Genomic DNA, 14649 nt, shown 5'->3' with positions numbered 1-14649 from the left:
GAAGTGGCGCTGTGGCTCAAGTGGTAGAGTGTTAGCCTTGAGCTGAAGAGCTGAGGGACAGTGCCCAGGCCCAGAGTTCAGGCCCCACGACCGGACCCCCCCAAAAATAAATAAATAAATAAATATCCTTTTAAAGCCTATATTTTTCAAATAATAATCTCTTTCATTTTTATTTGCTTATTCACTTTATTTGCTTATTCACTTTTCGTATATGCCAGTACTGGGGCTTAAACTCAGGGCCTTGTGCTCTTGGCTTTTACTCAAGGCTGGAGCTCTACCACTTGAGCCACAGCTCCACTTTTGGCCTTTTGGTGGTTAATTGGAGATAATAGTCTCACAGACTTCCCTGCCTGGGCTGGCTTTGAAATCCCACCTTCAGATCTCAGCCTCCTGAGTAGCTAGGATTACAGGCGTGAGCCACTGGCACCTAGCCAAATCTTCTGCATTGCATTTTTCCCCTTAGTTATTATTAATTTATAACTTTTTTTACATATTGAATACTTGAATACTCATTTTTTAAGGATTTTCAACATGGCAGTTGTGTTAGCAGTGAATGAATGAATGATCATTTTTCAAGATACTTATTCCTCTTCCTTTTTTTTTTTTTTCTTTTCTTTGCTGTCCTGTTGCATTGGCTTAAAGATCAGTAACTTGATCGCATCCGAAATCGTCCGCAGCGAAGACATCACGGCCAGGGTGAACACCATCGAGAAGTGGGTGGCTGTGGCTGACATCTGTCGCTGCTTGCACAACTATAACGCCGTGCTGGAGATCACCTCCTCCATGAACCGCAGTGCCGTTTTCCGGCTCAAGAAGACGTGGCTCAAAGTCTCCAAGCAGGTGCGGCAGGAGGCTGACGTTGCTGCTTCCTGAAGCAAGGCGGGGGTTGGGACAGGGAGACCCAAGGGCTGGCCTCTGGCCGCCAGCAGAAGGTCCAAGGACCAGCTGAGGGTCCACAGTTCTATACCCACTGAGACCAGACATCAGGCCCTCAGATGGAGCAGGGACTTTAATCCCTACTTAAATAATTAATAATAATTAAGCAAGTCAGACACAAGCATCTCCCAGCCACTCAGAAGGCTAAGATCTGAGGATCATAGTTCCAAGCCAGCCTGGGCAAGAAAGTCCATGAGATTCATCTCCAGCTAACTAGCAAAAAGCTGCAAGTGGATGGTGGTAAAGTACCATAATTGAGCAAAAAAGCCAAGCAAAGAGCTCAAGACCCCGAATTCAAGCCCCCATATCAATATACACTAAAAAAGTAATGTTGAAAGTGGAAAATGGGAACTGGGTCTGATGGCTCACGCCTGTAGTCTTACGGTTCAAAGCAAGCCTGTGCAGGAAAGTCCATGAGACTTATCTCCAGTGAACCACCAAGAAAGCCAGAAATGGAGTTATGGCTCAAGTGGTAGAATGCCAGCCTTGAGCAAAAACTCGTAGGGGCAACACCCAGGCCCTGAGTTCAAGCCACAGGACACACGCATGCACACAGAAATATGAAACCATGAATATTGGTCCCAACATGTCCTGAGTTAGGACAAAGCATGGTGGCTTCCCGCTAGATCTGCCAGATAGCTGAGGTTGTAGCTCCGGGGCCTTCTATGACTCCACCAGGCCTCTGGCCTCTGGTCTGTTGGTCCTTGTTGGCCATCTTGAATATAAGCTTGTAAAATTAAGGGATACAGAATAGGTCTGGAGGCCTTGTTGGGCACATTGAGGCTCCAGTTTTTTCTTTTCTGTGCCCATCTTAGGGGTTGAACTCAGGGCCTGGGTGATGCTTCTGGCATTTCTGTACAAGGCTGGTGCTCTACCCATTGAGCCACAGCTCCAATTTTGGGGCTTTTGGGTGATTAATTGGAAATATAGACTCACAAGTGTTCCTGTCTGGGCTGGATTTGAGTCACTTCGGTCTCTTTGCTGGTTAATTGAAGAATCTATAAATTTGTCCTGCCCTGACCAGCTTTGAACCTCAATCCTCAGATCTCAGCCTCTTGAGTAGCTAGAATTTCATGCATGAGCCATGGTTCTCTGCTTCATTCTTTTACTTTTTCTTTTTTTTGTCAGTCCTGGGGCTTGAACTCAGGGCCTGGGCGCTGTCCATGAACCTCTCTGTGCTCAAAGCTAGTGCTCTACTGGACCACTTCCAGCTTCTCCTGAGTAGGTCATTGGAGATAAGAATCTCATGGACTTTGCTGCCCAGGCTGGTTCCTCAGATCTCAGCCTCCTAAGTAGTTAGGATGACAGACCTGAGCCACAGTGCCTGGCTTCATTCTTGTTCTTTATTCCTAACTTTGGGTGGGGTTTCCTGGCGCAGGGAAGTCTTCTCATCTGAGAAGGTCAGCGGTTGTTCCTTGATCTGAATTCAGTCTCCTTGGAGTCCCCACACCCTCCTCAGCCACTGGTCTGTGTTTTGAAAGCTGTAGCACACCACAGTGTGTGTGTGTGTGTGTGTGTGTGTGTGTGTGTCAGTGCGTCAGAGCCAGGCCTGCTCCCTAAGCATGCTCAGTGGTCAGGAACTGTGTGGCCCAGTGGTCCCTGAGCCCCTCCTGGCCTGGCTGCCATGTGTCACTCGATGCCTCTCTTCCTTCCAGACAAAAGCTTTGATTGATAAGCTCCAAAAGCTTGTCTCCTCGGAGGGCAGATTTAAGAATCTCAGAGAAGCCCTGAAAAAGTAAGTTTGGTCATTTTTGTCAATGCCATGCTTAATACTCACCCCCCACCCTGCCATGCCTGGACACCACGGGAGGTCTGTCTGTCTGTCTGCCTGTCTGTCTCATTGTCTGCCTACAAGACCCTCTACCCTTCCCAGACAACAAAGGCAGGTGAACCTTGCCCTCCACCATCTACCAGGGAAATTGAAGTGTTTGGTGGCCTTCCTGGGGGACAGGGACCACAGAAGGGGTACTAGAGTCCCCCATAGCAGCACAGCTGTGGGGCTGACTCATTCAACTCTCAAATGCACCTTCTTTCCCCTCCCTCTCCCCCTCCCCCTTTTCTCCTTCCTCCTCTCCCTCTTCTTCTTTATCTTTTCCTTTCCTCTTCCTCCTCTCCCTCCTCTTCCCCCTCCTCCCCCTCCCCCCTTCTTCTTCCTCTCCCTCTTCCTCTCCCTCCGCCCCTTCTTCCTCCTCTCCTTCTTTTCCTTCTTCCTTCCTCCTTCTCCTCCTTTTTTATATTTGGAATGGGTTCAGGCATGGTGGCTCATGCCTGTGATCCCAGCTACTCAGGAAGCCAAGAGAGGATGGCTGAAGTCCAAAGGCCAACCCAGGCAGTGAACACTCAAGACTCTATATGAGAAAAAAAAATCTAAAAGCAAAAGGCCTGGGATATGGCTCGGGTCATAGAGCCCCTTACCCAGTTAGCCCAAGGCCCTGCCTCCAATTCTAGAGCCCTAGGAAGGAAGGGAGGAAGGGAGAGAGTTCAGCAGCACCATGCTGGCTTTCCTGGCCGCTGCACAGTTACCCCTGCACTGCCTGTAGGGTGGGTCTCTCCCCCTCCTGGCTTGCTCGTGAATTGTTCAGAGGGAGGGCTGTCCTGTGGCCCCCAGCCCCTCCCCACAGGAGGCTGTCGGCCTCTTGCGACAGGTGACTGTCAAGACATTCTCTAGACATTGTCCCGCCCCAGAGGCCGCCACCCTCTTCACATCTTCTTCCTCCAGACAAAAGTAGTGGCTGTGCCAATGTCCTGTGGCTGCCATGGTTAGAGCCCAGACATGCCCAGGCCAGGGAAGTTGTGTCTGCCTTGGGTGGCCCAGGAGGCAGAGCAGCCATGAGAACTTGGTGGTCACCCTGCCAAGAAGCCAGGCCCCACAAGGAATCCATCAGCAGATCTCTCCTTGCCTGACAGGCTCTTCCCTTGACCTCAAGACTCCCGGGGGGACCCCTGGGGTGCTGACTCCTCCCCACTTCCTCCAGAGACCTCACGGCCACGGGACACCCCGCTGAGGCCGGGCAGCCCCTGACCGTGGCCGTGACGCCCTGCCCACCCGGACCCAGCCAGCCTCGCACGCTCCCTCCCTCCCACCTTCCTGCCCCCCCATCCTCCATCCCCCGCCCCCATCCTCCATCCCGCAGTCCGCGTGCCATCGCCTGACCATCGCCATTTTGTTTGTGTCCTCAGAGTCTGTTACCCATCTGTACCTCCCGGCCGCCCCCTCCGCCCGGGCTCCCCGGAGCCCCCGTGGACTGCGCTTGTGGGGACCCCCTCCACACCGCACACACCAACTGCCTGCCCAGCCCTGCCGGGCGCTGGGTCACCCTCCTCCACCGCACAGCCACCACTGCACCTCACGGCCTCCGTGGTCCATTCTGTCCGAGTCCCCTCCCGACTGTCCCGGGGCTGTGTAAGTGCCTCCTTCATCGCCCTCCCCGCAGCCTGTGGCAGGAGCAGCCCGGGCGGCTGGGAGCTGAGCGCTTCACACCAGCCAGGTGTGGCCGCATAGAGAAAGGGGCAGTGAGCCCCTCGGTGCCCAGCTTCATCCTGACCAGGGACAGGGCCAGGAGAAGCTAGGTGACAGTCACATGCTGCCCACAGCCCACCCCGACACGGAGCCCCGTGCTGAGCCCTGCAGGAACAGCCTTGGGCCTTCTCTCTGTGGCCTGGGCGTCTTCTGGAACCTGTCCCTAAAAAAACCTGTCCCCACAGTCAGGCGCCATAGCTCACGCCTGTAATCTCAGCTACTTTGGATGCTGAGATCTGAGGAGCATGGTTCAAAGCCAGCCTGGGAGAAAGTAGGTGAGACTTATCTCCAGTTAACCAAGGGGAGAAAAAAGCTGGAATTGGAGGTGTGGCTAAAGTGGTAGAGCACCAGCCTTGAGTAGAAAAGGCAGACTGGGGAGAGTGTGAGGTCCTGAGTTCAAGCACTAGCACCGAAATCTACAAGCCCTGGACCCAAGCCTTAGTACTGCCCACACTTCCTGCTCTTTGATACTGTTCTTTTTGTTGTTGTTGTTGTTCCAGTCCTCAGGCTTGAACTCAGGGCCTGGGCTCTGTCTCTGAGCTGCATTTGCTCAAGGCTAGCACTCTCCAATTAAGCCACAGGGCCACTTCTGCCTTTTTCTGTGTGTGTGGTACTGAGGAATCTAACCCAGGGCTTCATGCATGCTAGGCAGGCACTCCACCACTAAGCCACACTCCCAACCCAATACTGCTCTGTTTTAATTTGATCTGTGCCTTCCAAGGTAGGAGAACTTCAGCCTCAGGCCATGCAGGACCCTCCCTAAGACAGCTCTGAGCGCTGCCACCCTTAACCATCTGCCTTTTTATTAAAACTGGGCGACACGGTTTACACCTGTAATCCCAGTAACTTGATTGGGAGGATCGTGGTCCAGAGCTGGGCACTGTAGCTCATTCTTGTAATCCCAGCTATTTGAGGAGGGAGATCTGGAAGATCTCAGTTCAAGGCCAGCCTGGCCCAAAGTTATCATGACTCCATCTCAATCAAAAGCAACGTGTGGTAGAACAAGCTACATGGGAAGACATAGGTAGGAGAATTGCAGTCCAAGCCCACCTGGGTGAAAACTCAAGACTCTACCTGAAGAAAAATAAACAGCAAGCAGAAAGTGCCAGGAGTAAGCCAGGCACTGGTGGCTCACGCCTGTCATCCCAGCTACTCAGGAGACTGAGATCTGAGGATTGTCAGGCAGGAAAAGTCCACAAGACTCTTATCTCCAATGAACCACCAGAAAACCAGAATTGGCGCTGTGGCCCAAGTGGTAGAGTGCTAGCCTTGAACAAAAAGGAGCTCAGGAACAGTGCCCAGGCCCAAGTTCAAGGCCCACAACCAAATAAATAAAGTGCCAGGAGTGTTAGCAAACAAAAGGCCCTGAGAGTAAACTCTGGTGCTGCCAGAAAACCTTTTTTTACTTAAAAACTTAAGAAAGAGGGGCTGGGAAGGTGGCTCAGTGGTAGAATGTTTGCCTTGCATGCATGAGGCCCTGGGTTCAATTCCTCAGCACCACATAAGCAGAAAAGGCTAGAAGTGGTGCTAGCCACTGGTAGAGCGCTAGCCTTGAGCTGAAGAGCTGAGGGACAGCGCCCAGGCCCAGAGTTGAAGCCCCACAACCGGAAAAAAAAAAACTAAGAAAGAAAAAAATTAGAAGAAAGTCATCTGTCCTCTGTTTTCCTAACAACAATTTTACATCTTCATCGCACTGCCCAGCTGCTTGCCAGGCACTGGGGATCATGCCTATAACCCCAGCTACTCAGGAGGCTGAGGTCAGGGGGGTCACAGTTTGAAGGTATCCAAGCAGACAACTCAAAACGACTATTACCTCCAATTGGGCTGGGAATGTGGCTCAGTGGTAGAATGCTTGCCTAACATGCATGAAGCCCTGGGTTCAATTCCTCAGTACCACATACACAGAAAAAGCCAGAAGTGTCACTGTGACTCAGGTAGTAGAGCTAGCTTTGAGCAAAAGAAGCTCAGAGACAGTGCCCAGGCCCTGATCAAGCCCCAGGACTGGCAAAAGAAAAAAGAAAAGAAAAAGTATGGGATAAACAAACCAGTGTAAGCCAGGCGCTGGTGGCTCACACCTGTAATCCTGTAAATTTAGGAGGCTGAGATTGAGGATCACGGTTCAAAGCCAGCCTGGGCAGGAAAGTCTCTTATCTCCAATAAACCACTAGAAAACCAGAAGTGGCACTGTGGCTCAAGTGGTAGAGCACTCGCCTTGAGCTGAAGAGCACAGGGACAGTGCCCAAGCCCAGAGTTCAAGCCCCACGACCGACCAAAAAAAAAAAGTGCTATTAAATTCTGTTTCAATATTGATGCTCACTCTAAGGTAATATTGAGACCTATTGATTTATTGTTTTAAAAAGAGAAGTGGATGAAGTCAATTGACCAGAGCATCACTACAATGGTTTTCTCATTTGTTTGTGTTAGGGGGGCTTGTTTGTTCATGCATGCATGTGCACACGCACACACGTGCACACATGCACAAGCATGCACTAGTCCTAAGGCTTGAACTCAGAACCTGAGTGCTGTCCCTTAACTTTTTCGCTCAAGACGGGTACTCTACCTTTTGAACCACAGCTCCACTTCCAGCTTTCAGGTAGTTAAATGAATAAAATTGTCTCACAGATTTTCCTGCCCGGGCTGGTTTTGAAGCTAGATCCTTAGATCTCAGCCTCTTGAGTAGCTAGGATTACAGGTATGAGCCACCAGGGCCCAGCACATGCAAGACTTTTTGATGCTTGGGGAGAAGAAGTGGTATCTCCCCTTCCTTACCAAATACATGGATGCTATTCAGCATGGCTCTTCACCTAGCACTTAAAATCAGCTTGTAGATGGCCTAAAATTGGCCTTGCTGGCATCCCATACTATGTTATCTATGGAAGCCTGAGAACCAGAGAGGGAAAGGGCTGGCCTAAGGTCACACAGCAAACCCATGAGGAACTACCACCCTCCCTGCCTCACCTTCCCCAGCCTGGCTGGGTCATCCAAGTGGGGCAAGGGAGATGAGTCAGGACGGAGGGTCACCTGCCTGGCCCCCCATGGGTGCTGAGAGGACAAGAGGCTTCAGAGAACCCTGGAGAAGCTAAAAGAACCCTCATCTCCAAGCCCTCCTGGAGAGCCAGTAAAGCTTGCAGGGACAGGAGCCCAGCCGGTAGCTACCCAGCAGAGAGGCGCAGCATGTGCAAATGACAAGGACCAACGCCTCCTGCTCTGGTCCCCAATCCACGCGCCTCCCAGGCCGGCCGGTGGCAGTCACCGAAGACAAGGCTCTAGTCACTGCAGAGAGACAGAGCCCCAGGGCACAGGCAACGGACAGGGACAACAGGAGGCCATTCAGGCAAGGTTGATGGGGTCACCCCAGCTTGTGCAAGACCCCACGGCCCCCAGAAGATGGGGCACCCCAGCCCGGCCCACCCTTCTAGGACTGGTATCTAAGTCCCTGGGACACAAGACCCTCCTGGCCTTGGAGACCACCCAGACCTGCATGCAGGGGCGAGGGGTGGGGACACTTGCTCTTCCCAAAGTGCTCCTTTGACCAAGGGCAAAACCTTTGTGAATGCATTTGTTTCCAAGTTGTGACCCACCCTGCGTCCCTTACCTGGGCATGTACCTCACCGACCTGGCCTTCATCGAGGAGGGGACACCCAACTATACCGAGGACGGCCTGGTCAACTTCTCCAAGATGAGGATGGTGAGTTTGTCCGGAGCCGGGCAGGGCAGGTGGCATGCAGACCCAGATGCCACCTCCCCAGGCCCTTGCAGCCAGAGGCCGGCTCTGCCCGTCAGAACCCTCCCAGCCGGGACTCACGCCTGTCATCCTAGCTGCTCAGGAGGCTGAGATCTGAGGGTCGAGATGCAAAGGCAGCCCAGGCAGGAAAATCCTTTAAGACTCTCCTCTCCAATGAACCAGCAAAAATCTGCAAGTGGAGCTGTGGCTAGAGCGATAGAGCACCAGCCTTGAGCTAAGATGCTAACGGAACAGCGCCCACGGCCCTGAGTTCGAGCCCTTGTACTGACACCAAAAAGTGTTATTTCTATTCGTCTTGTCCAGTACTGTCCTGACAAGCACACAGCAGCCCCCAGATGCCTTTCATGTTGGCAGTGTTGGGTGGGTTGTGCTTTGGCGAAACTGGCCTGGGGAGGCTTGGTAAGCCGGGCTTCCTGCCCGTGCCCCGTCCCTCGGCGCCATGGGTAGCCCGGAGAAAGCTGGAGTCTCGCTCCTCTCTTCTACAGATATCCCACATCATCCGGGAGATTCGCCAGTTCCAGCAAACTGCATACAAAATAGAGCACCAGGCCAAGGTAAGTGGCCCCAGGGTGTCAGGAGAACTTCTGCCCTTAGTCCTTAGCTTCCATACCAGCCCAGGTCCCCTTCCTGAAGCCTCGTGGCCTAGCCCAGCTCCCAGCTTTGCTCCCTGCAAAGAGTAGATCAGAAATAACCTGACCCTTCAAATCAGAGCTATGTTGGAAGTGGAGCTGTGGCTCAAGAGGTAGAATGCCAACCTAGAGCAAATACCAAAAACAAGGAAAGGCCCTGAGCTCAAATCCCAGGACCAGCACCAAAATAAATGCATAAATAAAGGAATAGGTTTGCTTGATTTTTCTCTAGCACCTATCAGAAGATTCACACAAATAAGAAAGAAATACCTCTCCTGTGTGTGCCATACTGGGGCTTGAACTCCAGGCCCTGAATTCTCCCTTAGTTTTTTTCTCTCCCTCACCCCCCACACAACTCAAAACTGGTGCTCTACCACTTGAGCCACTCCTCCACTTCTGGCTTTTTGCTGGTTCATTAAAGAGTCTTTTGGATTCATCTTCTCCAGGTGTGAGACACAGGCGCCAAAAAGAAATTGGGTGGGGGGGGGTTGTTCAGGGATGTGGGGGCAGGACACATTTCCTTTCTGATGCATGATTTGAGCTCTGATCTTTGGTGAATGGACTGGAACTCAGCACAGAGCTTGAAAGCCCAGAGTGAGGTAAGAAGGGAGGACCTGGTCGTCCAGGCTGGGGCTGCCTGACTTTCCTCCCTAACTTTGACTACAGTGTAGGGCCCTACTGTAGGCCCCCTAGACGCCCTCTCTTCGCACTTCCTCTCTGTGGGCCAAGAAGCTCCGCACTCCAAGGCCCAGTGTTTTCAAACACTTGGACACATTGAAAGAATCGTGAATCATCCACCATTTACATTCAACAGTTGCTCTTTCTAATTCTTTCAGTACATAGCCCCAAACACTTCATTACATGATCAAAGAAATAGCAGTTAAGGGTAATTTTTACCCTGTGTAATTTAATACTGCTTCTTAGAAAATACTGAAGGGCGGGGAAGGTGGCTCAGTGGTAGAGTGCTTGCCTTGCATGCATGAGGCCCTGGGTTCGATTCCTCAGCACCACATAAGCAGAAAAAGCTGGAAGTGGCGCTGTGGCTCAAGTGGTAGAGCGCTAGCCTTGAGCTGAAGAGCTGAGTGACAGCGCCCAGGCCCAGAGTTCAGGCCCCACTACTAAAAACAACAACAAAAAAAAATACTGAGGATGTAGCTCAGTGGTAGAGCACTTGTCTGGTATGCATGAGGCCCTGAGTTCAATACCCACCAATGCACACACAGAAAGACAATGTTAAATAAGCAGTCCTAGCCGGGCGCCGGTGGCTCACGCCTGTAATCCTAGCTACTCAGGAGGCTGAGATCTGAGGATCGCGGTTCAAAGCCAGCCCGGGCAGGAGAGACTGTGAGACTCTATCTCCAATAAACCACCAGAAAACCGGAAGTGGCGCTGTAGCTCAAGTGGTAGAGCACTCGCCTTGAGCTGAAGAGCTGAGGGACAGCGCCCAAGCCCAGAGTTCAAGCCCCACGACTGACAAAAAAAAAAAAAAGCAGTCCTAAGAAAGGATTTAGCTTAAATGGTGGCGAACTTGATTAGCAGTGTACAAGACCTTGAGTTCAAACCCCAATAGCACCAAATTCGTTTCCCAAAAACTAATTTACTATTACCACATCTTTGGGATCTTGTTTTTGGTTGTTCTGTTTTGTTTTTTTGTAGGTCATGACGCTTGAACTCTGGGCTTGGACGCTGTCCCTCAGCTCAAGGCAAGCACTCTACCACTTGAGCCACAGCACCACTTCCAGTTTTCTCATTATTAATTGGAGATAAGTCTCATGGACTTTCCTGCCCCAGCAGGCTTTAAACCACGATGATCCTCAGATCTCAGCCTCCTATGTAGCTAGGATTACAGGCGTGAGCCACCGGCCTTATTTTTGGCGTTTATGTTTTGTGCCTGTCCTGGGGTTCAAGACTAGGGAGTCATTCTCACACTTGGCTTTTATATTCCAGACTGGTGCTTTACCACTTAAGCCACAGCTCTACTTCTGGCTTTTGGCTGGTTGATTGGAGATAAAACACACAGAGGAAGGCCCTGGTGGTTCACACCTGTAATTTTAGCTACTCAGGAGGCTGAGTTTTGAAGTTCAAGATTCAAAGCCAGCCTGGATAAGAAAGTCCAAGAGGGCTGGGAATGTGGCTTAGTGGTAGAGTGCTTGCCTAGCATGTATAAAGCCCTGGGTTCCATTCCTCAGTACCACATACACAGAAAAAGCCAGAAGTGGTGCTGGGGCTCAAGTGGTAGAGCAAAAGAAGCTCAGTGACAATGCCCACGCCCTGAGTTCAAGGCCCAGGAGTAGCCAAAAAAGAAGAAGAAGAAAGAAAGTCCAAGAAATTCTTATCTCTAATTAACCACAAGTGGTAGAAGGCTAATCTTGAGAAGGGACAGCTTGAACTCAGGCCATAGTACCAGCACAGAAAGGAACTAATTTTAAAGAGTCACATCAACTTTCCTGTCCAAACTGGCTTTCAACCACGATCCTCCACTCTCAGCCTCCCAAATGGCCAGGGTAACGGGCATGAGCCCCCAGATCCAGGCTGGTTGTTTTCTTTCTTCAGGTAACCCAGTATTTGCTGGACCAGTCAGTGGTCTTGGATGAAGAAAGTCTGTACGAATCTTCTCTCCGCCTGGAACCCAAGCTCCCGACCTGAGGCTGCGCGAGGCCGCTCAAGAACACTTGCTCGCTGCTCTGCGCTGTACATACTCGTCCTCCGGTGTCTCGGGCTCGCCTCCAAGTCTCTGCTTCTTCAAGACTTCATTCTATCCTGCTCCTTAGATTCCTGCAGAGCTGGAATAGGAACTTCTGCCCGCCACCCCCACCCAAGAAAAACCTTCCCCGCCCCCTCCCCAGCCCCCCTCCTGCAGCGCCTGCTCTTCAAACTGCTGCCCCCCCAATCCCCTCCCAGCCCCCGCCCCGTCACCCCACCCAGAAGAGAAGACACAGTCCTCGCGCCCGCCAACCTCACCTCTCCCTAGCCCTCCCTGGGAGGGAGGGAGGGAGGGAGGGATGAGGGGGGGCAGGCCGCCTTCCAGCATGTTCCGTGTACTTGTCATTCCTGGGGGTGGGGGTGGGGGAGGGGAAGGCCATACCCGCAGAGTCCAGTCACTGACGAGTCTCCCCGCCCGCTGACAGTGAACCCCACTTCGTGAAGCAGCTTTTTCAACCCAATCCACAGGTTTCTCTCCCAAGCTCCCCACCCCCATCTTTGTCCCAGGAACCTGGCCAGAAGGAGAACCACACCCCAAGTCACCCCCGGCAGCCCCCCCCCAGCACAGGGGCACCCCACTCGAGATCAACGCCACTATGAGCATGGAAAAAAAACCACCCCAGTGCCCACGGGTGAGGGCAGGGGACACTGTGGCAACCATCCGCAGTCCAGGCAACTTCGGGGGACCCCTGCCCGGTGTCCTCTGGAAGTGGGGTGCACCCTGATGGCCCTGTTCTCCTCGCATGGCCTGGTCGTCTCGAGCAAGCGTGGGTGAGCCACACCCCTGCGAGCCACGCGGTGTGCTCACATCTCCCGTGGTCCTGTCTTCACGCCTCCAGCAGGAATAGAGACCCCTAGTCGCTTATTCTGTGAATAGTATCATCCTTTTTTACATTGTACAGTACCGAGAACACAGATGCCCTCCGAAGAGGCAGGCAGGCTCCAGCACGACAGACAGACAGACAGACGGCTCCGTTGTAAGCAATACCTTAGCAGTATGAGAATTCTCTACCGAGTCCTCCAGTACTTCAACTGACAGCTTGTTTGGAGAAAAAACAAAAACAAAAAAAAATGAAATTTCCATTTTTGTAAAAATATATGTTTCCTGATTACCTCTTGCTAATAAATCTATTCTATCTCAGGGTGAACAGCGCCTCTGATGGTTTTCTTTTTCTTTTTTTGTTGGTCATGGGGCCTGAACTCTGGGCCTGGGCGCTGTCCCTCAGCTCTTCAGCTCAAGGGTAGCCCTCTACCACTTGAGCCACAGCGCCACTTTCGGCTTTTTTCTTTTTGCTTATGTGGTGCTGAGGAATCGAACCCAGGGCCTCATGCATGCAAGGCAAGTGTTCTACCACTGAGCCACCTTCCCAGCCCCTCTGACGGGTTTCATTGGTCCACTCCACGCAGGCCCTGACATTCTAGATGATGGGGACCCCACTCCTGCCTTTGGGGAGCTCAATGGGCTGATGAAGAAGGTCAGTTCTTGCCCAGGGAGTTTGGTGGCTAACGCCTGTCATTCCAGTTACTCAGGAGTCTTAAGATTGGAGGTTCGAAGCCAGCCAGGCAGAAAAGTTCAACAGACTCAACCTCCAATGAACCAGCCAAAAAAGTAGGGGAGCAGAGGGGGAGCTGGGAATGTGGCTTAGTGGTAGAATGCTTGCCTAGTATGCATGAAGCCCTGGGTTCAGTTCCTTATTATCATATAAACAGAAAATGCTGGAAATGGAGCTGTGGCTTACGTGGTAGAGTGCTAGCCTTGAGCAAAAGCAGCTCAGGGACAGTGCCCAAGCTCTGAGTTCAAGCCCCAGGACTGCCCTCCCCCTAAAAAAAGCCAGAAGTGGAGCTGTGGTTCAAGTGGTAGAGCATCAGTCTTGAACAAAAAAAAAGAAGAAGAAGAGACAGCGTCCAGCTCCTGAATTCAAGCCCCAGTTCTACACACCTCCTCTCCCCTAAAAGAACTGAGAATCGTGGCTCAAAGTCAGCTGGGCAAGAAAAAGTCCATGAGATTCTATTTCCAGTTAAACAGCAAAACTGCTGGATTAGAGCATGGCTCATGTGGTAGAGTGCCAGCTTTGAGTAAAACAGTCAAGTGAGAGAGCTTGACGCCCTGAGTTAAATCTTCAGTATCAGAAAAGAAAAAAAGTTAAAAAAAAGTGCCAGTGGCTTGTTCCAGTCAACGCAGCTACTTGTGAAGCTAAGATCTGAGGATTGCTGTTTGAAGCCAGCCCAGGCAGGAAAGCTCTGAGACGCTTATCTCCAATGAACCACTAGAAAAACCATACGTGGTGCCATGGCTCAAAGTGGTAAAGCGCTAGCCTTGAGCTGAAGAGCTCCGGGACAGTGCCCAGGCCTGGAGTTCAAGTCCCAGACAAACAAAAGCAACAAAAAAGGAGTATATCTGCTGGGGCTGGGCTCAAGTAGTAGAGCTCAGACTCTCCTAGCCCAGACCACCCCCAAAATGATCTGATGAGAATGGTGAGCCCCCACACCTGGGGCAGGGCTTGGTGGCCTCTCAGGAACCAGACCTCTTCCTCCAAGGGTGACAGACTGGAGAAAACTACCGACCAATCACACTTTGCCTGCAACTGCTTAATTATGCAGGCCCCACCCCCAGCCTATTTAAACTTAAACCACCACCACAATCCCCTCCACCAAAGCATTGAAGTAACTATCCTCCCTCAGCTTCTCCCACTGCCCAGGCCATGAATATGCCTTTGTCAGCATTGCTGTCTCTATTTGGTGCATTGGGGCAAAAAGTCAGGCCTGACCTGTTGGGACACCTTCCAGTCCCGGAGTTGAATCTCTAGCCTAAGGCTCTGATGACACATGAGACAGTGCATACTTGTGAAATTAAAATATACTGGAGATACAGAAGGAAATACAGTTTAAAAAGAAAACAGCTGGGCACTGGTGGCTCACGCCTGTCATCCTAGCTACTCAGGAGGCTGAGATCTGAGGATCATGGTTCAAAGCCAGCCCGGGCAAGAAAGACCCTGAGACTCCTATCTCCAATAAACCACCAGAAAATCAGAAGTGGCGCTGTAGCTCAAGTGGTAGAGTGCTTGCCTTGAGCTGAAGAGCTGAGGGACAGCGCCCAGGCCCAGAGTTCAAGCCCC

The 14649-nt window shown here is 51.8% G+C and overlaps 1 protein-coding gene across 1 annotated transcript in view; it reads left to right on the top strand.

Moving 5' to 3' along the window:
* The window catches only part of Rasgrf1 (Ras protein-specific guanine nucleotide-releasing factor 1), an 84538-nt gene extending 72943 nt beyond the window's left edge, over positions 1–11595 (top strand). Inside the window, exons 23-27 of the mRNA XM_013011956.1 lie at positions 643–840; positions 2592–2671; positions 8027–8144; positions 8687–8755; positions 11384–11595. Coding sequence (XP_012867410.1) covers positions 643–840; positions 2592–2671; positions 8027–8144; positions 8687–8755; positions 11384–11476 — 558 coding nt within the window. The 3' untranslated portion in view covers positions 11477–11595. The remainder of the gene's footprint in view (positions 1–642; positions 841–2591; positions 2672–8026; positions 8145–8686; positions 8756–11383) is intronic.
* Positions 11596–14649: the final 3054 nt, after the last annotated feature.

This window comes from Dipodomys ordii, unplaced genomic scaffold (assembly GCF_000151885.1).
Source record: "Dipodomys ordii isolate 6190 unplaced genomic scaffold, Dord_2.0 Scaffold15, whole genome shotgun sequence".
Taxonomy (NCBI): domain Eukaryota; kingdom Metazoa; phylum Chordata; class Mammalia; order Rodentia; family Heteromyidae; genus Dipodomys; species Dipodomys ordii.
Note: the sequence above shows the minus strand (reverse complement) of the source record. Positions and strands in the feature narration are given on the sequence as shown.